The sequence below is a fragment of the Lonchura striata genome, chromosome 1, assembly GCF_046129695.1.
Source record: "Lonchura striata isolate bLonStr1 chromosome 1, bLonStr1.mat, whole genome shotgun sequence".
Taxonomy (NCBI): Eukaryota; Metazoa; Chordata; class Aves; order Passeriformes; family Estrildidae; genus Lonchura; species Lonchura striata.
This window is the reverse complement of record NC_134603.1, coordinates 131,498,249-131,521,481: the sequence shown is the minus strand read 5'-3', so window position 1 is coordinate 131,521,481 and position 23,233 is coordinate 131,498,249. Positions and strand designations below refer to the sequence as shown.

General features: G+C 41.3%; 1 protein-coding gene across 3 annotated transcripts; it reads left to right on the top strand.

Annotated features, from left to right (window-relative positions):
• Positions 1-2,742: 2,742 nt before the first annotated feature.
• On the top strand, positions 2,743-16,485 carry C1GALT1 (core 1 synthase, glycoprotein-N-acetylgalactosamine 3-beta-galactosyltransferase 1). 3 transcript variants are annotated; one of them, XM_021538367.3, is made up of 4 exons: positions 2,743-2,854; positions 8,392-8,631; positions 10,247-10,914; positions 12,092-16,485. In XM_021538367.3, the coding sequence occupies exons 2-4, from the start codon at positions 8,409-8,411 to the stop codon at positions 12,299-12,301; spliced, it is 1,101 nt and encodes a 366-aa protein (XP_021394042.1). In that variant the 5' UTR covers positions 2,743-2,854; positions 8,392-8,408; the 3' UTR covers positions 12,302-16,485. The 3 variants fall into 3 exon arrangements, with proteins under 3 accessions (XP_021394042.1, XP_021394041.1, XP_021394043.1); XM_021538366.2 differs by lacking the exon at positions 2,743-2,854 and adding an exon at positions 3,466-3,519; XM_021538368.3 differs by lacking the exon at positions 2,743-2,854 and adding an exon at positions 3,830-3,934.
• The last annotated feature ends 6,748 nt before the right edge of the window (positions 16,486-23,233 follow it).

The following is a 23,233-nucleotide window of genomic DNA, read 5'->3' as shown; positions in this document are numbered from 1 at the left end:
CTGTAGTCAGTGACTTGCCAAACTGCAGAGCCTCACAGCACCTGTTGCATTTTGCCTTCTGCCTTAATTTTGTGTGAGCTTTCCTATCTAAAAACCTGTTTCCAGACTCCCCTGCACAGAAATGGGGGTAGTTGAACGCAGTAGCTGATCTTTGAGTGGGCTTTTATAGAAGGTTTGTACTCCAGAGTGCCTTCCAGAGGGTGTAAACACTGAAATGCCCAATTATGTCACAGAGACCTCCCTAGTGATGTGCAGAGGGATTAAGGGCCTGCTACTCTGCTTTTGCCCTGCTCAAAACAGTCTTTATGTTGAATATGGCTGGCCCTCCTAGGTAGGAGAAGGTCTCGTTCTTTGTGTTTACTGATGTGAAGACCAAAGGGATTGATTAATTTTAAAATTTAAATACTAGAAATTTAATTTTCCTTTCATTTGCTCCTAGCCACATGTGCTGGAAGGTAAGTGGTGTGAATCTCCTTGCCATATTACAGTGATATGACTGTGTCCCCCAACACTGCTGGGCTTTCTCAGCAGCTGAGGAGACTCTCCCATAGCAGTGGTTTGTATAGAAAGGGACTGTGGTCACGTAGATATGCGTGTCATGGAAGCAAGACAGAGCACATGTCTGCTTTCCCTTCTGCCTCAGAACAAAACAGCTTTTCCCTTGACCATCCAGCCAGAGGCAGTGTGTTGAGCAAAGCAGTGCTGCAGAGAAGCTGTGGAAGTGTTTGCTACCATTACACATGCAAGGCAGTCCCTTGGAGGGGCCTGTTTCCTTACCCTGAACTGAAAGAGATTGCCACTAGAGCACTGTAAGAGAGACTGCTCATCTCTCCCTGAGTGAAAAAAATCAACCAAGAAAACCTGCTTATGTATGCGGTATGTAAATATCTCCATAAAGTAATAAACAGCCATTACAACATGGCCAAAACTGTCACATTTGTTAAAACAAACTATTTAATATGTACCACTATTAATGGGCAAGATGTGGCTTTTGTTAAGTTACAGCACATTCTACCCTCTGAAATTTCCTTTTCAAACTAGCCTAACAGAGTGAAACAGCTCAATGAACATGTCAGTATGAAAAAAGTGTAGCACTTTTGCATAAATTTATGGGCCACAGTCCTTGATAGTCCTTGACAGAGCAACTCTTGTGATGCAAGACCAGGGTTTAAAGTTCACCAGGCAAAACAGAAGTCTTGTATTCAACTCAGACATGCTGCATTATCTGTAATATAAAACAGTTTGAAAACTTTGCTTCATCTGTTTTGGGAATTTAAAGCATGCATTGAACATGGGATGAACAGCAATTCTATCCAAATTTGGTAGGGGTGGAAAAAAAGGGAAACAAGAAGATAGATACATACTTGTTTGTTTTACAGCCTTTGCAATTGCCATTGTCTTTGTTATTGTTTATTGTTGATTTTCTTAAAGCCAATCAAATTCTGCCCTACAAGAAGCCTTCCCTTTCTTCTCATGAAACTAGATCAAGAAGATACTATTCACCGAGTTGCTTGTAATTTTTATTTGAAGGAGGTAGCAGAGTGGGATGGGGCAGGAACGAGAAACTATGACCCAGAGTAATGTGGGAGCTTCCTAAATTGGTACATTCAACATCTCCTAAATGACTCAAGGCCACACTTCAAGTGCTGTGTCCAGCTGTGGGTCCCTCACTTCAGGAAAGACACTGAGATACTGGAGCATGTCCAGGAAAGAGCAATGGAGCTGCTGAACAGTCTGGAGAATAAACCATATGAGGAGCAGCAGAGGGAGCTGGGGGTGTTTAGCCTGGAGAAAAAAAGGGGTAGGGGGGAGACCTTATCACCCCCAAAGCTGCCTGAAAGGAGGTTGAAGCCAGGGGAGGGCCCTGCTCTTCTGGGCAACCAACAACAGGACAATCTGCACATGGGGAGGTTCAGGTTGGACTTCCTGAAGAATTTCTTCATTGAAAGGGTTGTTAAACATTGGAATGGACTGCCCAGGGAGGTATGGAGTCACTGTCCCTGGAGGCATTCAAGAAATAATTAGATGTGGCACTTAGTGCCATAGTCTAGTTGGCAAGGTGGTGTTTGGTCATAGGTCAGACTCAGTGATCTTGGAGGTCTTTTCCAGCCTAAATGGTTCTGTGATTCTATGTGACCCATTGTACAGAGAAAAATAAGTAAAAATAGACATGAAAATGGAGATGAAAGGGCACATTCCTGAGGTGATAATTGTTTTGAGGAGACAGAAGGAAAATACAGAGATCTACAGCTATGATGAGGGAAACCTATGGTTTGGACGGAACCTATGGACAGGCTGGTGGAAGGATGGAGAACAGGAAAACCAAGAACAGTGTGTGCAGTGACCTCCATTTACAGAAACACTAATGGCCCCCAGCATGGATCAGTCCTTCACTGCACGTAGCTGCACCCAGTATTTAAAAAAACAACACACACACACACACACAAACTCCCCCAAAAAATCACAACACAAACCTTCTATTTACTGCAGAGTGCCATTATCTACCCAGTGCTTGCAAAATGCTATTTTTTCGGTTACACTGTAATCAAAACCACCTTCCAAATCTAAAATTCCTGCTATTTAATGTTTTTCTCCTAAGAAAACCACCGACAGATAAACGTCAAGAGCTGTTAGAAAGGTAGGCAACGTTAGCACAGGGAGATAAGGAGCGATTGCAGAGGGCTCGGTATCCTAGCAACCTCCCTTGCAGTTGCCTAATGGTATTTTGGAAGAGCAGCGGCTCCAGACAGGCGAAGTGAGGGAAATGAGGGGCCGGAGCGCAGCGGAGCTCCGCAGCCCGGCCTGAGCGCCCGGCACTGCCGCTTCCCGGCAGGACCAGGCAGGCGACAGCGAGGTAACGCGGCGTCAGGGCGGGCGGACAGCGCTGCCGGGCATTTCCCCGCTGGCCGTGCCCGCGCAGACACTGCCGGGGCGCCGCGCCGCTTACCGCTGCCGGCAGCTCCGGGCAGCCCTGCCGCGCCCTCCCCTTCCCCCCGGGACATCTTTTCCCCGCACCCTCCGTGTCCGGGCCGAGCCACCGCGTGCTGCGGCCGGGCCGGGCACCGCTCTCGCGCTGCGGCTTCGGCCTGGGGCGGCGGCCCTCGCCCACCGCCGGCGGCCCGGCCCGGCTGCCCGGGTGGGGAGGGAGGGGCGGGCTCCCGTGGCCGCGCGGGGGGGGCGGGGCCGCGCCGCTCCCGCGCCAGGAGCGCGGCGGGCGGGCGGGCGCGCGCTGCCACGCGGCGGCGCCTCCGCCGCGGCGGGAGCGGGGTTAAAGCGGCGCGTGCCGCGAGAGCCCCGCCCCCGGCCCGCTCGCCGGCCAATGAGCGCGCGGCGGGGCGGCGCCGCTCCCGCGCCCGCGCCCGCCCCGGGGCGGCGCGCGGCGCGGCGCGGGGCGGCCGCGCGATGGGGCCGGCGGCGGCGCGGGGCGGCGGGGGCCGGGGCCTGCCCGGCGCGCGGCCAGCGGGTGCCCGCGCGCCGTCGCGCGGCTGAGCGCGCGCCAGGGCCCCGCCGGCCCGAGAGGTGAGGGGCGGCCGGGGTCGGGGTCGGGCCTGGGGGGGCAGCGTTCCGCCCGCGGGGGCGACGCGGAAGAAGGCGCCGAGGGCGCCTCCTCTCCGCGGGGACCGGGCGGGAGGAGGCGGCCGGGGCGCTCCGTGTCACCCCGGCGGCGAGGGGGGCGCCCGCGGCCGCACGGCCGGGAAGGAGCGGCGGCGGAGCCGGGGCATCCTTGGCAAAGCGCGAGTCCCCGGGAGCCCGGCGGAGGGAGCGAGGTGCCCCGCCGCTCCCGCCCCGCAGCGGGACTTCCTGGGCGGACGCTCCCGGCCGGCGGCGCTGGGAGAGCTGCGGGGCCGCGCTTCGGCCGCGGCACTTGTTGCCGAAGGACGGCGTCAGCTTTTGGAATGAGGAAGGAGAAGCCAAATCTTCTTCCAGCTCACCGGTACTGTGGGTTGTTACACGTCTCGTTTCAGTGCAGTTGTTGGCCTCCTATGCCGAAGTACCTTACTCTGATGGTTTGTATTTTCTGGTAGAACAAGCAGGAATTATTTTGAAAGAAATGTTTATAGCATTAGATATTTGAAGTGGAAAGATACGATCTGTGCTTAGTCGATAGGAAACTGCAGAGCCTCACAGAAATCCTAGATGCAGACGTTAGCAAATGCACAACTTGTGCATTTAGCAGCATTTCGTAAGCATATGAATATACAGAGTAGCTAGCAGTATATGTGATTTAAGGGGCAGAAGGCGTGTTTGCACAGCTAACGATGTTTTTTTCTACATTTTGGTCGAATTATTCTGATGTGTTGCTTGACTGGTAAGGACGTGGTGGTAGAGATCAATTTCATTGCTAATTATGCAGCTCTCAAAGGACGTTTAAGTTGTTTCATCTTGGGGCCTCAGAGATTCCCCCTTGATTCCTAAGTAAGGGATACAAGAAAGAATCAGCCCTGTATATAGGTTTAACTTAATCGAATCTTAAAGGGATTATGGAATGGTAGTGGGATAAACATGTTTAAAATTAGACTTATGTTCTGATGTTCTGCATTCTGTAAATTTCAAAATCCAAATTTGATGGTTACGGAGGGGTTTTTCTTGGGTTTTTTTGTTATGTTGTTTTGGGATTGGGGTATTTCTGCTTGTTTGGTATTTTGGTTAATGTGTTTCTGAGTTTGTGTGAAAGTATTAATTTTAAAAATGGTTGGGTTGTTTTCTTTTGGTGGTGGGGCCAAGCTCTTGCCATTTATTCATGTTCTCATATTGCATGGTTTATCCTTAAATTTCCATTGGCTTGTGGAAGTGCTCTTAAAGCCCTTATTGGAACAGCAGGGTGAGAGCAGTAATTTAGATTAACATGTTTGAAGGCTCACTAGCAGGATGAACAGAGGCACAGTCTCACCAGAGGAGTCAGCCCCTGGTTCTGTCACTGGGGAGCCACCAGCCCCATTGCCCGGGTGTGACGTGCAGCAGGAGAAGTCCCCAGGAGGGCTGGCTGGAACAGCTCACAAGATCAGGGGGGCTAACTGCCTAGAAAATATGGGTCACATGGGACACAAGAGAAAAGCATCTTATGAGTGCACAAAATTATGGGGTGCTCCTGGGAGGGACTAAAGAAAGGTGGTTTGAGGACGAATTATGGGAAAACAAAAGAGTCTGCTCAGTTAGAAACAAGTGGCTGGTCAGTCTGTTTGACTGTGTCCTAGGCCAGATTGCCAGAGTCTGTCCTCTTTCCTCATTAAGGTGCCTTTCTAGCTATTTTGCTGGGTGCCAGGACTCGTGTGCATACTGAGTTCTAAGTGCCAGCAACTAGAGAAGCACAGTAAGATCTAGGGACCTCTGTGTCTGGTGTGCCAGCAGCTGGAGGGACTGGAGTGAGGTCTAAATGCCCAGCAGCGAGCAGGACTGTGAGCCACAGAGGCTGGAGTGCGTGGGTGCAGTGTTGGCAAGGATGCCAGCTCGTGAGTATCACACCGGGCTAGCCAGTGAGTAGGATCAAGAGGCTTGGGAGCCTCTTTGAGGCAGCTGTAAGAGTGGGACAGGTACTAGTGAGATGAGAGGGTCGGCAGCTTGAGGAGGAGCAGGGCTCTGGGGAGTCTGAGGATTCAGGCTTGGTTGCTGGGTAGGTTGTGTGCATGTGTATATTCCCCAGTAGCAGGCCTTTGTCCTGGGCAGCTATGGGGAGGAGCAGCATAAGGCCAGGCCATGTTTGTGTCTGCATGAACACTTGTTTTTATCTGTGCTGATCTCTGTGGTCAGCCATGTGCATATGCATCTTTGCATGCACAACTATGGGAATACATCCTCAGCCTGGCTGGATCTGGGCACATGGAGTTGCAGCAGCCTTGTTGTCAGTGGGCTGCCAAGTCCCTAACACAGGAAAAATCGTTTTTCTGTAAGCTTGAAAATGTAGAAATTGTTGACTCATGAAACTTAAATTTAGAACCAAATCTTAAATGACTGTTACATTGTGATAGAGTTTGAAAATATTTGTTGTTTTGATTGATGTGAATAGGACTACCTGCATGAATATCTAAGTATCTGTAATTATTTAAGCTTCCATGATAGAGCAGTGGAGCATAAATTAAATTCAAACCTAGCCTTTTATTGTAGGTGTTTTTTAACATAGTGTGTTTTTTAACTCAAGAAGTAAAAATAGATGTTTCCTTCTCTGAATGTCATAGACTCATAGGATCACAAAATGGTTTGAGTTGGAAGGGAGAAGGGAAATCATCCAACCCCTTTTAAAGTACATCCCCCTGCCATGAGCAGGGACACCTCATTAGATCAGGTTGCTCAATGCCTCATCCAACCTGGCCTTAATTGTTTTGCGTGTCTTCCCCCTGAATAAATCTGTGTGTAGAAGAGAATGTCTGCAAGGAGTGGGGATGTTTATCATCTAACAACTGACCTTCCTTTTAGGCATTTTCTGATTCTTCTACTGTAATGCTGTAGTTTTCAGTTATTTTTGCTGTCAAGTTAAAAGACTCAATTTATGTGAAATATCAAGATACCATAAAAAATGAAAATTTTTCTCTTGTTTACTGTTGGAGTTTATAAACATGTCCATATACACCCACACATGTTTATAGTAACCCATTCTGTTGGTATAAAATCAATAGAATGATAAACAGATTCTTTTAAATAAAAAACTGTAACTAGAGGCATTTTGTATCAAATATGAAGTACAGCTACTACCTGCCCTGAGAAATCCTCTTTGTGTGTGAAGTACTGCCAAGTCAGCTTCTGATTTCCAATGTGATGGGTGCACTTTTTTCATTTTTCTGCACATTTATTTTTTTTCTATAGAATTCAGTTGTACATAATTTCCTACTTAAATGAGCAACAATTATTTTCAAGTTATTTTCATTTTTTTCTCTCCTAGCAAGAGAAATTTTAACAGCTGTTGGAGCAGATAACTGAAATTCTATGGCCGGGAGACACCTAGTATTGAAAAGTAGAACAGTGGAAACCTTTTCTTCTAGAAGGTGGTGTAGGTACCCTGTGGGCATGCATGGGTCCCCACTTGAATATACCAAAAGGGAGGCATTGTTTTATTTTGGCCATCTCCTTGTGTGTATTGCAAATTTTGAGGGGACTTTGTGGTGATAAGTGGGGAAAGTAAAAACAAAAAAAAACCCCAACAAAACAAAAAAAGGCAGAGGAACAGACAGAAAGCTGGAATTTGGAGTGTGTGTTGCTGCACAGTGATTCATACAGCTTGCTTGGGGACACACTGTTTCCAATACACTGCCCAGGCTGTGAGAGGAGGGGGTGCAGGCTAAATGAGTTGTTTTGCTGCTGCAGCTCTTCTCTGATCGATGATTTTCGTTGATGCTCTGTGCAGTCCATAATTTTCTTTTTTGGGCTCTCTCATGAACTAAATTGGGTTCTGCTCACAGTCATTAATAATGATCCTAATGGAGGGAACATCATTGACTTGTTTGTAAGGCTCTGGCTTGAATTCAGTGTGTATTTAACAGTCAATGTTTTTGTAGTTTAGACATGAGTTATTAGAAAATAGCTCAACTTTTTCCAAAGATCAAAAACCCTCAAAAACTTGAAATTGGTTTTCAAGTGTTTAATATGTTAAAATTTACACTCATTTTTGATGCATAGAACTCCCTTTATGCAGGCATAGGTGCTGATTTGGTTTAATAAAAATGATCAGCCAAGTCCTGTAGTTTTTGAGGAGCAAAAGGGTGTGGCTGATACGAAATGGTCTTTTTATTACTACAGTACAGTTTTAGAAGTGTAGAAGAGGCTTCAAGGCTAATGTACTTTCTTCTTCTCTTCCTTTGAAAAATTAGTGTTTCTGTTTGAAAATTCAGATGTTGTCTTACTCTTTTTTCTCAAAGTCAGTCCTCAGTAATTCCTAAAAGTGTAAGGACAACTGCCCTATTTTGGGAGTAGATATGCTTTTATAACTCTTCGAAATCTCTTGTGATTGACATATGTTAAGATTCTTTGTAATATACATTTGGCTGGAGTTTTAAGAATATCTTGTGACCATATTGTGTCTTGACCTGTAGATTGCCATTGGTCGTCATCTTTTAGCTTCATGAAAGATTTAAGTGTTACATTTTAAAGTTCAGTTTGGTAGGCTGAAGAGAATAAAAAAGTTTTATAAAGCTACTGCACTTCAGTGTATACATTCTTGTTTAAATGTTGTATAAATGTAATTAATAGGTATTTTCTGTGCAGCCACTATCAATGGATGTACAATTTTATACTGATATTTACATTGCTCTTGCACTTAAATTTCTGTGCAGGCCCGAGGGAGCTGAAACTGAGCTAGAACTGAGTTCTTTGCTTTCAGAGATTTAGTCCTTGATTTCCTCCTATAGTTTTAGATTTGATTTCTATGCTAAGTCTAATGTATTTTTAATTTGGTTTTGACAGTGTCTCACCTTCAGGAGATGGCCTCTTCTAAGTCTTTGGTGAACTTTCTAACCTTCACTTTCGGCTCAGCAATAGGATTCTTTGTCTGCTATCTCCTGTTTAACATTATACTAGAAGAACAGGTTCAGATCCAGCCTCATGTTCTTCACAATGATCCACATGGGCAGCACTCAGCAGATACTGACAACAATCAGCTGCAAGGACAAATGGATTTCAATGCAGATGTTGGACAGCATAAAGGTATTTTGTTACACCTGGCTGATTAGCAAATGTCCTCCCTTTTCATGCATTGCAAAACATTGCTTCTTCACTGCCAAGTTTCCTCATGTTCAGGTTACATCTAAACTTTTTTCTCCTGAGGTCTACTGAATGGTGGTTTTCTTTGTTTACATTTTATTATGGGAGTAATTTTTTTTCCTTAGAGTCCAACTGTTTGTCCAGCTTCTGTATCCAGACATGCCTGGAGCATTAACTTCTCAAATGAGCTATTGACACCAAATGGCAGTTTTGCTAAGCAGATATCTTTGCTAGCATTGTAGATGTGGCTGGGTTGCTTTTTACCTTAAGCAGCTAATTTTGGACCACTTCTAACTTTTGATCTAGCCTCTAAGATAAAGTTAAAATAATTTTTTTTTTTTAAATTGCTTCTCGGTATGATTAGTAAAACACAGAATTGAAGCAGGGGTGCAAAGGGAGTCACTGAGGGCATGATTTGCTAAGCTGATTACACAGCAGTCCAGGCATAGATTGCTGTTTGCAGTCAAAACCAGAGAAATTTTCTTGTACTCTGGTTATTTTTCCAGAGAAGGCAGACCCATCCAATACTTCAGGAATGCTTTTACATTTGATATATTTCATTAAATGAGTTCATTCTAAATCCCAAATACAGAGAATTGTTTGAGTAGGCACAGCTTGGATGAGAAAAATTGCACTGCAATGCATTTGCTGAAGATGTTAGTAAGAAACTTGTTATTTAGACCTATTTAGACTCCAAATGTTGTAAAATGAGTGTTTCGCATCTAGTTGTAGAACTTTGTTAGAGAGAAATATGATCTATAGTTGCACATAGTAAGCAGGAATAATTTATTATCAGTTGTGCATATTTCACTGTCCATGAAATATTCTCTTACATGAGTTAAAATCTTTATGTGTCAAGTGAAAATGTTTCTTTGAGAGAAATGAATGCTTTGAAAAACATTGTTTCACACCTCTGATAACTGTCTTTATTCTGCTGGATTGGTGCAAATAAAAACATGTTATCAACAGTAACAGTAGTTTCATAGTATCCTCAATTACTTAATATGATACATTATTTCTGGTTTACCATTTGTTTTATTCTTAAAACATATTTTGCTTGTTTAGAAATATTCATTAGGCTTTGTTAGTTAACATGAATATTTAGTTAACATGAATAAAAGAGCTTATTAGCTTTTTGACCTTTCTGTGTTGTAATAATTAAGTTGTATTCATTGTGAATGGCAAAATTACTCTGTTTTAAAATTTTCATTAGTCTTCCAAGACCATAAAGGTGTTGCCTCTAAGCAGTTTTTATGTAGAAATCAAGGTTTGCTAAAGCCACACTTTCATGAACAGACCCATTTTGATATAACTCTTATACTCTCCTTTATCTTGTGAAATTGAAACAGCTTTAAGAATTTTAATCTCTGACAGTCTTGCTTATTTCCTTCCAGAATCTAGCATGGTCTTCATTAACTGGTACATTTGGAAGCAAAAGTCTCTTTTCTGTCTGCATGTCTTTTCTATCTAGAAACAGTATCTGAGGAGGGGGGAGGTTGCTGTTAGTTTGTTTGGCAATCATGTCTAATATGGTTTTACACCTTTCCTCTTTTTTTAGATGAGGATAAAAATATTGCAGAAGGACTGTATCACAAGGTGAAAATACTGTGTTGGGTAATGACTGGACCTCAAAATCTAGAAAAGAAAGCCAAGCATGTTAAGGCCACTTGGGCCCAACGCTGTAATAAGGTACTTTTTATGAGCTCTGAGGAAAATAAAGACTTCCCAGCTGTGGGCCTAGAAACCAAAGAAGGCAGGGACCAACTCTACTGGAAGACTATTAAAGCTTTTCAGTATGTATATGACCATTATTTTGATGATGCTGATTGGTTTATGAAAGCAGATGATGATACATATGTTATATTGGACAATTTGAGATGGCTTCTTTCAAAATACAGTCCTGAACAACCAATATACTTTGGAAGAAGATTTAAGCCTTATGTGAAGCAGGGCTACATGAGTGGAGGAGCAGGGTATGTTCTGAGCAAAGAAGCTCTGAAGAGATTTGTTGCTGCATTTAAAACGAACAAATGCACTCACAGTTCCTCTGTTGAAGATCTGGCGCTAGGAAAATGCATGGAGATCATCAATGTGGAAGCAGGGGATTCTAGGGATACAAGTGGTAGAGAAACCTTTCATCCATTTGTTCCAGAACATCACTTAATCAGAGGATACCTACCAAAAACATTTTGGTACTGGAATTACAATTACTATCCTGCTGTAGAGGTAAGTCCTGAGGAACCTGGTATCCATTTTGTCAAGTGCATCTTATGATGTGTGTGAGCGTGTGATGTGTGAATTAGAATTAGGTGACAGGATTCAAAAACAGAATTTGGAATTTTTTACATATTAAAGCTGAAAAAGAGTCTGGTTCTTCAGTAGATTTTTTTTCATTGTAAAGCAGCAATCTATTTTTATACTTGTATTCAGCAGCTAAAGCATTTCTGTAGCTTAAACCAGCTGTATGATACTGTATTTAGTGTGTCAGGAGGCAGCAGCTCTAGCTAAGGCTGCAGTGCATGGGTGGCTGAGCTGTGGACAGTTCCATCTGTAACTGATTCAGAATGCAAGTTGCCTGTGCTTGGATAGAGACTACTTCATCTGGTAACAAAGTCAAGCTATATTGATCAAACTTCCTAAGTATTGAAAGAATGACAGGTACATAGCAATTGTTCTCTTTAGTGTCTTTAAATATTTCATCTTAGTTCCAGTTGCATTTGAAATATTAGCAATTCTGTGATCAAAGCTGCTAAAAAAAGAAACTCCAAAACTGTGCTCCAGAAAAGTGTTCTCAAATTTACAAAGTATAAGTTGTGACAAATGTGTTAATAATGATCCTGTAGCTCCTAATAATGTCAATGAAATGAAGGCATTTAAAAGAAAATTCTGCAATTACTTGTAACAACTTTCTATCAGTAGGAAGTTAGATTCTGACAATACTGCCAAACTGTATTATATGTCAACACAAACAGGTGCAGGCACAGTCACATGGAGCTTGTACAATCTGTCTGGATGCTGACATAAGAAACAGGCATTTATTGTTTAATATATAAATGTTACTCATTTACGCCTGCTTGCTGCTTCTTGGTGCTGTTTAAACACCAGCATCAAAAATTAAGTATGGAAAAGCAGAAAACCTCTGATGTTAATGAGAGCAGCTAGTTTTTTCACTGGCTTGATCACAGAAGCAAGAGATTTTGTCAGCTTCATTTTGGAAAGATGCTTTGGCAGATATGCCTGGTACATTTTGCTTGCCTAACATTAACTTTTGAAGTATACATATGACTGATAGTAGTGAATTTCTTACCATTAAATGAAGAATTTATTTGAATTCTCCCGGATCTTTAATCCAGGGCATGCTTTGCAATTCTTGCTGATTGTTTTGCTTTGTTTTGTGTTTCAGGGTCCTGGATGCTGCTCCGATCTAGCAGTTTCATTCCACTATGTTGACTCTGTGACTATGTATCATTTGGAATATTTGATTTATCATCTTCGTCCATATGGGTATTTGTATAGGTATAATCCTGATTCGTCAAAGAATTCAGAAGAGCAGAGCAAAAAGGAAGCACTGGAGAATAATCAAAAGCTAAAGCAAAAAACTTCTGAGAGCTAATTGGACTTGGAAAAAACCAAAAAGAAGCCAGTACAATGAGTAAGAGTCTCCTCAAACTTGTGCATGAAGCTTGTGGACTGAAATTACTCCTGGCAATTTTTATTTCAAAAATCAAGTTGTCACTGTGTGTACAATAGAGTCTGCTGTTGGCTCTGACTGCTTGGGATAATGTGACCTTGCATCCCTGCCCATGAAGATTTGGGGCCCTAAAGCTGTGAAATTGGAGGTTGCTCTGGTACAATAATATTTGGGAGAATTTGTATGAAAACCATAAGTGGACAGGTTCACAGATGATCATACTCTATTTCTGTTTCATTTTCTGTTCTCCTCTATTTCCTTTCCATTAAGTCAGTTCTAATATTAGAAATTGGATGCTGCCCAGTCAGACAGACCACAATGGCTTTCTGAAGTATTCTCAACATCTTGAAGTTACTTTGTGACCTTGCACTAAAAATAAGGCAGAGACACGGAATTAGGTTCTCCAATCTGCTTTGCCTTAACAACAGAGTGGCAGAATTTTACCCACAAGATTAATCTGAATAGTTTCAGAAACAGAATTCACTGCTATGAATTACTTATAAAGTTTTAAATTCTGTTGTGCAAAACAATATGAAGTTTTTGGGGAGGAATACTCTTTTGGAGAGTAACCAGAAACAGTTACTGTTTATATTGCTGGGTTCATACAAGCTGCTTACATATTTGCCTGTGGCTTTTTTTTTTTTTTTTTTTTTTTTTTTTTTTTTTTTGTTTTATTAACTTATCCTTTTGCTTGAATGGCTATAAAGATTCGGCGTAGCATTTCTCAGCCTAAGGTAGATGCTTTTGAAACAGAAGTCTGTCTTCCATCCCACCTGCCACATAAACCAGGGAGACTATTATCTTAGTGAAGTTGCATTGTAACAACTTGGTTTCAGCCACTATTATAATTAGTTTGTTTCCATTTAAATTTTCTCTAGAGGTTTAAATTTTCAGATACAGAAATGTCCTATTTTAAAAATGCACCAAAGCCAGTTTATTTGGTTGAAGTACTTTAATTTCACTTTTCTGAACATTTTTTTTCTTCCACTTTAATTTTTTTTCTGTATCTGCTTCTTGTTACCTTTTCTAGCACAAAGTGTTAAATGATCCTTTTTTCACTATTTTTGAAGTTGAACTGTGTAGTTATTAAGGTGAGCAAGCCTGAATGCAGGAATCTCTTAAAGTGCATTAACTTTCTCCACTACTTCATAAGTATCTCTGCCTTTGAACTGGAAACACTTTCTAGGTGTGGGACAAAATAAGTGTTTTAATTACTGATTTTTTTTTCAGATGTTGAATATATGTTTTGTAGAGTTAATTTAAAACTTTCTGGTTTTCTCCTTTTCGAATTGAGTAAATAGCAGTATGGGGAATGGGATTAAGTGTGACATGTAGTGTTTTATTCCACACTTGAACAGAAGTTTCTTCATCTTTTTGTTATTTGTCACCTTCATCATATTGATGAATTTGGACATAACCTAATTACCTCCAGTCTTGGTTTTGAAAAGGGCACATAGCGGTGGTAGCAGACAGCTTTATTTACTACTGCTGGTCCTTCAGGATGTTCCTGGAAGATGATATTACCATAAGGTACTGGAATTTTTTTTTTCCAAAGGTAGTTCTAGTACAGATTGGAGTTCTTCCTGTTGTCCAACAGTAAAGTTATTCCTTTCTTTCTAACCGTTGCTCTGCAGTACAGTGGTAATTACTGGAACAGCTCATGGTGTTGAAATACTGCATACATCTTCTCTGCCTGAATGTAGGCTGAGTTCATCTATCACGTATTAGTTAAGTAGTTCCTGCAGGGTTAAATCTGTTGGTCTTTATGAGCAGCACTGTTCTGAAGTACTGATAGGGACATGAACTTTATTTTATGTTAATTGACTTAAGTAGAACATTATAACGGTATTGGTTTAAGAAAGGAAAAATCTCCAGTTTGCTGTAGTCTGAGGGATGCTTGTCCAGAGGACAATGGATGTTAATATGCTGAAAGGTGCTTCCTTCTATGAGCTAAATGTTTATCTCATATACAGCACAAACCAATCGTATTGTGAAATCCATATGGAATTGATAACTCCAATGGCATTGTTCAAACAAGCAGTTAAAATATTCAGGAATACTTAAGGAAGTTACAAAATGAAATTGAGATCCCAACCTAATCTCCTTGTAAATTCAGCCCATGTAAAAGATCTGTTGAGCTGCTGTACAGTTCCTTTATTTCTGCTTTCTTCAGTTCATCCATGGGGATTTAAAGATTTTCTACCACAACAGGCAGAACTAATCCTGCATATTTTCTGCAGATTTGTGTCGTATGTTTGCCCTGTGCTGTCCTGTGAAGCATTTCCTTGTCATGTTCCTTACTGTCCTGACTATCCTGTCTCTGGCTTTCCAGTTTCATCCAGCATAAGTCTCAGGTGGATAGGAGGAAGTAAGGTATTTGAGCTTCACACAGTTTGTTTGCCGGGATAACAAGGTAAACCAGGTCACTCCTGAGGGTGAGGCCTTTTCTCAGCAGCAGTTCTAGTTCTTTTTGTCTGCCCAGCTGAGGCTTGTGGGTTTAGCAGAGCAGAGTGGGAATATCCCCTTCCACAAAATGTGCAGGACCGCAGAGAGACTGGAAAAGTAAAGGAGCAAGTTCTCTTTCTGAAGGGGATAAGGCTAAGGACATACTACCTTGTGATAAATGGGTGGCCTGCCTGGAGAAGTAAGTCGCCTTTTCTTCAAATGTCAGTTCTTTGTTTTAAAGTGTCCTTGTGCATAGGCCTCTGAATCTATTTCTTTTGCCTTCATAACAGCGCTGCAAAGAATTATTTTTCTTTCCAGACAAGCTAGAAAAGTATCAGGTTTTACATTCTGTGATTATAACAGAGAGCTATTGTTCTCTGTTGAATTGTATTGCCATAACCATGAGCTGATACCTCTGAAATAATTGGTTTCTATCTCACTGCCTTCAGAAGCCTCAGTGGACAAGGTTGGAATGTGAACAGTATAATTTTCACATAAAATATTACACTAATATTAGTAGTCTGCTATTTCACTCTCAGGTCTTTGTGCTTTGAGAAAGTATTTATTGAGTTTGAGAATTTTTGCAGCCCAAGGAGATGGAGAGACTTCCTGAGGCACAGCAGCATGGGCTTATTTAGGCTGTGCAGATTATTTCTCTGTGGTTTGGTTTCTAAAAGAGGTTTCTTAATTTTAGAAAACCTAAAAGCTTTCATTGATTTAAATTACCCATCTAAAATTTTTGAACTATTTTCTTGAAATTACTAGTCAGTGGATGTGGGAGTGTCCCCATGTGTGACAGAGTAACATTTTAAACTTGTGGTTAAATGTGATTTCACTTCAGAAAGATTGACAATGGCAAGAAGCTACTTTCTGATCACTAGTCTTAATGTCTTAATCAGAGAAGAGAAATAATCTTTGTTTGCAGAAAAATACCAGTTTTAATCTTCTTCCACTCCCAAATAATTTTTGCAGTCTGTATTTGTGTTATTTAAGATGTTACACGCTGTCCATCATTTTGTGGAAGCTCCTTTCACAGTACTTTTGCCTTTAAGAACACTTTGTTTTGCTTTGGTAGGGATGTATATTAAAAATCACTTTTTCTTCAGCTATTACCATTTGATCTGTTCTGCTTGCAGAAATATAAATGTCAGTATTTGAGTAGCAGATAGAGCTCTTATAAATGCTTTGTTATCTGAGCAGGGTGTTTTGTCTTTGTATGACAGAAAAGTGTGGGTTATTTCTCTGCTGTACCTGTTACTGATGCTGATAGTGCACGCACAGATGAAAATAGAGCCCTCAATACAGGACCACTGGGAAAGGCAGCTTTTGTCCTTTTTCTGTCAAGAAATCTTCTGTGGAACTCCAAAAGTGTAATTTGCTTTGTTTTACCATATTGTATTTAAAATACTCCACAAATGTTATTAATAGTGTAAAAGAATTGAATATTGCTGCTGGACAGTATGCTCCATTTAAAACCTGTGAATGTTTCACTTTGCAATTATAGGTAGTTGTGTTCCTAATGCCGGATAAAAGTTGGTGATTTGTCTGGAATGGTCACCATAAGGATTTGTTTCTTAAATACCTTCTTTGAAGTGCCTTTGACCAATTTTTAGCATCAAAATTAAGTTGAGAATTGAATAAATAAAATAAGTTATCTCATACACAGTTCATGTCTGTCTTCATTTACGCCTTCTGCATGCTAGTGATGTTGCATAGCAGCACAGTTTAGTCTAATAAAAATATTCTTGCTTTTTCTCTAGGGTGGGTACAGGAAATTCAAATTGTTATGATTCTATGATTCTGTATTTATGTTATTAATAAAACAGTCAGCTACCCAGAAAACAAAGATAATAGATTTTGAAAGTGTGAAATGTTTAAGTGCTAGTACCAGATTCATATAAGCAGGCAGCTGGTTCTGCATTGTCCTCATTCTTCAATGTCTCCATATTATTACAGATTCCTTAGTGAGCTGACTACAACTGATACCTCAGAAATAAAGCAAAACTGTCTAAAATTAACCATCTTGTTAAAAAAAAAAGGATTTATTCTTTCAGTGAACCTCTTCTTTCTGAAAAAAAAGACCTGTTAAAATTTAAAAGTTGTGCTTTCTAACATAAATGTGCAGAACAGCATTCAGCAGTGGAAGTGCTGGCACATGGGCTGCTGGGAGGTGTCTTTACATCTGGAGCTCTGGCTGTTGGATGAGGTGTTGGCAGAAGCACAGTACAGCTGTCATTACCTTAAGTACTGTAATAGACCCTGCTAATGCTATTACCTGGATTAATTAACTGTTCCATTTGAAAGTGCAGGAAACGGGTGATACCCAGTTTGACTGAGCTCAAAAGCTGGGGTATTTAAGGGAACAAGACCAATTGAACAGACCATAAAAGCTCCTGTCAAGTTTCAGGTGAAGGTTATGCTTTTATGTGGTGGTGCTGCTGTAACTTACAAATTGTCAGGATCAGACTGCATCCAGCACATTGCAGGACAATGCAAATGCTGGACCAAAGCAAAAGCTACATCTGCTACACTGGAGAAAAACTGTTTCATAAGTGTGTGTTTGCTTTGCTTGCTTTTTGGACTTTTAAAAAAAAATTGCTATATAACAGACTCACCCATTTGTTTACCAGAAGTTGTAGGCACAGTGAAATATCCATAAATGATGTAAGCTCTCGTAGCCAGCCCACAGAAAGCTTCCCTTGCTCAAGGGAATTTTCCTAGAGCTCTTCCCTGTGCACTAGTGCCAACTAAAAAGTAAGTGAAACATTTTACACCCAGGAACTGCTGTTTGTTCTAAGCTGCAGGAAAGATAAGCCTCGGTATTGCTCAGTCCAACACTTGCTCCTGAATGTTTAGCAGTATTTCCTCCTTTCTGACAATGTTTCACCTTAATGAAGCCCTTCTATAGGTTCTTGAAATTTGGTGGTGAGGAGCTTTTTCTGACTTACATGAGGAGTAAGTGAGAAAATCGGAGCTCTGCAGTGAACATTTTCATTGTTACACATGTATAGAAATTTTAGACAGACTTGGGAAAACAGATGGATTGTCGGATCTCACTTCTAGGTTAGGGTGGTGTTTGGTATTTTAAAGCAAAAGTGGCTATTTAATTCAGAAATGTAGCCTGAGGTCTTAGGTTTTTTTCAGCTTTCTAATACATAGTCTTTCAAGACTTCTTAAAATGCCAATAAAATTAAACTATAAAGATGTTTTTGTCACTGGTTAGTAAAAAGAATGTTGGAGGGAGGCTAATTCTGTGTTTGTTTTTATTAACACTGGAATTTGGACCCAATGTGGTTTTGAGCTGTGCCGCACACACTCTCCTTTTAATGCTTCTTTTCAGATGTCTTCGGCCCTCTGTTCTATTCTGGATAATGCTCCTCCTTTGTTGCAATGCTACAGGACAAGTATAGTCCCTTTTTTTCCTTCCTCCCCCAAAGATGTTCTTCTGTATGCTTTCTTTTATTTAGGAATGTTTAAGCCTCAAGTTCTGGAGTCTGCACTGTACTGACCAAAGCATCATTCAGTTCTGTGTTACACACCTGTGGGGATACGTGTCAATTCTTTTGCCATAGCTTAGGTGTTCCCATCTTTGGAGGTGTGATTTGTCTTTTAAACATTCCCATCTTTTCCCCTTCTTTATAGTTTCCTTTTTCTGTCAATGGTTGCACCACTTGATCTGCAAAGTGCTGTTTGAGGAGTACATGGTACCAGTGGGAGCTGAAGGCCTTGTATGACCCCACAGACAGACCTGTCTGCAGTAAACTTACTGACTTACAGCAGGTTTTAAAGTCAGCCTAAAGCAAATCGCTTCCAAAGCAAGAGTTGGAACCAGGTTTTATCACTTAGTGCTTAAAATACTTCTCAGTTTGATAGACAGGTGGACTGGCTGGGGATTCTAGCAGCCAGTTGTGCTAAAGAAGCATGAAAAATCTTTTCCTTGGGAAGAGGGAATTATTTGTGGCAATGTTATCTGGAAAGGAACACATGCTTTCCAACTATCTTCCAAGCATTGCTGAAGTCACTATCTTATTTTTCACTTTTGCACTGAGGTGAACAGTCTTAGAAAGATGACTACATGGCAATAGTAGGTTTCAAATTCATATCTGGATAGAGATGGGAGTTTCACAAGAGTGTTTGTTACATCGAAAGTTGATGTGAGCAGCTTACTTATTTCATGTAAACTCTGCTTTACTTGAGGAGGTATGTAAGTGTGCAGTACTGTTCTTCAGTTGTGCAGTACCAAACTGTGATGTCTGGGAACCCACCACCTTGCCATCTTGAAGTCGAGAAGGCTGTTTTGCTTCTTGGACTTTCTAATGTGGCTTCCAGCAACTCCTTGGCACCTTCTCATTCCCCTCCTAGGATAAAATTCTAAGTGACTGCAAGGAAAGGAGCTTTGTCAATAGCTTCAGTCACCTAAAGAGCCATATCAGCCTTCTCATGCTGCTACTTCCCAGTTCCACCCCGTGCTTTAGGTGTTCCCCAACAGAGCTGGTTCCCGCATGGTCTCAGGGAGTCAAGGTTTTGACTCTTCCTCCTCTCTCAAAGAACTGATAAAAAAGACTTAGGAATTAATGTGCATTAATGTGTACCATGTACCTTTAAAACCTTGGACTATGATTTTTGTTGGGTTTTTTCTTTCACTGTCCCACATGAGTTCTTAACTGGGAATCACTCGAATGTTGTGCTGTTAAGTGCTGACTTCCTGCTTTCTGCCCCTGGAGATGGCAAGCATAAGATTTAACATAAATGTTAACTTAGGGCCAAGTGAGTATTTGGCAGAAATCAAAACAAATAAATGTGTCTCTAATTAATTTTTATAAATGCATGTTTCTTTCAATCTAGTTACTCTAAATGTGGGAGTACTGTCTCCAACTATTTCTCAAGTGGAGGATGTGGCTGTAAATGAGCCTATATTCTTCCTAGATTTGTAATCCAGATGAACAGTCTGCAGGGATTAATCCTAAATCAACAGAAATCACACCCGAGGGTCTGAAATTTTTCCTGGCACAGGAGAGTGCTTCACCGGCATTTGACTATTTAGCATTGAAAACAGCAGGTTTCACATATTCCACTGTAGGATCTGTTGAAATCATAGCTGAAATATGGTAAATATTTCAAGGAGAGGTAGGGTAATCAAATCTAAAACAAATTTTCAAACATCATTTAGAAAAGCAAACTGGTATTCAGAAGCTGGCAATGTTTCCCTGGGGACAATGAAGCCTTTGTTCCTATTCCTGACCAATGTTACTCAGTTTTTTTTTTGCAGAGAATAGGCGGTGTCTGTTTACCCAGGTTAAAATACCATTTGTCAGTCTAATCAACAGCATCCTGCTTTTAAACTATTTCCCTGTAGGCCAGCTTGGGCTCTATGCACTTTTTCTTTGTCAGCTTCCAAAGCTAAGTTTCATGTATCTTGTTCAGACACATTCGAGGAAGTATTTCCCAAAAGACACTGGACATGTCTTTTTTTTGGATAAGCTTCATGATGTCTAAATGCAGAAATTGTCTTATCAAACATAGAAATTGTCTTATCAAATGTAGCTCTGAATATGCACAAATTGGTACTGTTCCCAGTGGGAGAAGTCTAATGCATCAGCTCTATGTTGCTATATAACTATGCAAAAGTAGCGTTTGAGTCTCATTAGTAATTGTACAACTACTAGTACTTTCTCCAGGAGAATAAGTTAGATTCACAGAGCCTTGATTATTTAATATAAACCTATTGTAATTGCACGAAATTCCCAGTTGTGCCGTCCATGTGTTGGCCAGCACTTCTCATTCAAGAAGTGTCAGCAATACCAACTGAGAACCAGAGCCTTACAGATGTGTGGTGGCTCTCTGGTTTGATCTGGTCTTTGCAGCAAACATTTTCAGTGTTCTGAATTATTTTTGTTTGTTTAATTTTGTGAGTCAGAGTTGTAGATTTTACGCATATTTTAAAAGCAAAAACTTTCTAAAAGATCCGTAGGTACTGGTGGTGAGCTGCCACCCTGAAATCTCAGTCCTTGTGAGCCCCTCAAATAAGAGGAGAGAGTATGAGTTTCTCTTACATGTAGCATCTAGGAATTTTATTTCTCACATCAGGGCAAAATGAGGAAACTATTACAAATGTTTAACAGTATGAAAAAAAATGCATGAAAGAATGGTTGGAAAAAATTTGCTGTGTCCTATTAGCCACACATATTTGTGGGCTAGATGTCTGGGCCCAGGAGAGACTGAGAAAGCTGTTGTGGCATATAAATGAACCAAAAACATTAGGAGGCTTCCTATGGCTTTTGCTGTTAAGCAAAGGTTAACCACACGTGTTCAGCTGGACCACCTAGTCCTTTGACTTTTAAATATATAATTGTGTATGCAGGAGTATTGTTTCTAAGATGAGCATAAGCTAAGAAAATGCTGGTTTGAGGAATGTGCATGTCCCATGATAGTTATCAGTCAGTAGTGGAGTGACTCTATAATGACTGAAGAGAGGACAATCCCTTTTGATTTTACTCTTTCGTAATACGCTTGGATGGCTGAACTCCAAAATGTTTCAGCAGGAGCACCTCGTCAAGGGAACACCTTCACAGTGGGTTTTCTGCACAGCTTCTTGCTTCCTGCTGCCAGTCAGCACATTCTGTATTTAATACCTGCCTGACCCCTCCCCCTGACTGCCCTCGGGAGCTTTGAACTATTCAAGAGAGTCAGGTTTGAGGATGAAACTCCCCTAGGATATTTGCCTGTGTGCAGGAGTATAGAAGGTTGAGTAATGCAACTTGACCTTGTAGTTTACTCTCCTTTGAGAGGGAATCCTGAATGGATGATTTCTGTTGTCTTGTCCTACCTGAATTATCCTACAATCCTAAAAATGTCTTAGCTTTGCACATATTTTGTGCCTCCATGTCTTACCTTCAGCTCCTCCATGTCTTTTCTTGTTAGTCCCTGCTGCTGCTTTGCATTCAGCTCCCTTCTGCAGCCCACAGAGCCCCTGCCTGACCATCAGCAGTGCTGGATCGTGCCCATATCACCCTTTGAGTCTTCATGATCTCCCTCTCCTTCCAGAGCAACAGTGGTATTGTGGAAGCTCTGCTTATTATTCTGAGTAGCACTACACTAAGCATCTCCTTATAGTCCCATATTATAGAAGGGTGGTTAAACTATCTTCTGTGTCTGTGCCATTTCCATCATGTGGGAAGGGATTTGTTTGGTTAGATTGCATGACTAACTACAGGATGAGTTTGCCCTCCTTCCAGTGTTGTGTCCTGGTTAATGCACACTGGGGTTTATGGGTCTAAAAGTCCTTTTCTCTGTCCCTGTACAACCACCATGCCTATTGTTTGCTGAATGATGATCTTGCATTTCCTTGGGTAACCCTAGTATTGGCACAGTTCCATTTTTTGTTACAAAAGCTTCTAATGTCTGACAGCCAGGAGGTAGCTGCTGTTAAAATTATGATTATAGGCAATGTGAAAACAGGATCCATAATATTTTTTTTTAAGTAATAAAGTGGGGCTAGTGCTGCTTGTAGCACCTGTGTATAACTTAAGCCCAGTGCTTACAAATTATTTGCAATTCTTAAAAAGCTCATGCATAAAGACCAGGAAACAAATGCAACAAGGCAGGAAACACTTTCTCTTTATTTTCAGTTCAGCATTATGCTAATATTTAGCATTTCACTGCTGTTTCAGAATTGCATCTGCTCCGTATTAGAGCAGGAACAAGCTGGTTAAAGAAAGCACAGTTAAACACACCCAGCATACAAAAACTGTATGTTCAGACCCACAGAAGGAAATGTCCAAATAAATGCTTGCTACCCTGTGGTAACCAGCTGGCAAATAGACTGCCCGAGAGGAGGTGGAGATCACAGATTAACAGAATATCCTGAGTTGGCAGGGATCCACAAGGATCAAAGTCCAACTCCAATAAAGTCCCAACCATCCTCTGGGTGAAGAACCTTTTCCTAATATCCAACCTAAACCTCCCCTGACACAACTTCAGGCCACTTCCTTGGGTGCTGTCACTGGTCACCACAAAGAGAATCAGTGTCACCCTTTCTTTGCACCTCATGGAGAAGCTGGAGACCAAGGAGTGCTACTAGCATGTAATGAGTGTGAAAAGTCAACATGCACCTAAGGGTAAGAATGACCTGATGTGACTGTTTGAATGAATTTTATATCACTAGTACTTTCCACATCTGATAATAATGCTGCCCTCTCCCATTGTAGCTGTGTGATTAAGAGGTAGTGCTGGAGTGGGCTCCCATTACAGAACAAGATGCTACAGAAAAAAGTCTAAGATAAATAAAAGTAAAAATATTTCCCTATGCAAAATATACCAAATAAAAAGAAAAAAAAAAAAAGAAAAAAAAAAAAAAGAGAGGAGTTTAGTGAAACGATGTTCTGAATGAAGCCCTGTTCTCGGGGCTGT

Coding starts and splice junctions, on each gene's coding strand:
- C1GALT1 (XM_021538367.3), top strand. CDS start 8,409: ATGGCCTCTTCTAAGTCTTTGGTGAACTTTCTAACCTTCACTTTCGGC. Junction 8,632..10,246: donor AGATGTTGGACAGCATAAAG/GTATTTTGTTAC, acceptor CTCTTTTTTTAG/ATGAGGATAAAAATATTGCA. Junction 10,915..12,091: donor ATTACTATCCTGCTGTAGAG/GTAAGTCCTGAG, acceptor TTTGTGTTTCAG/GGTCCTGGATGCTGCTCCGA.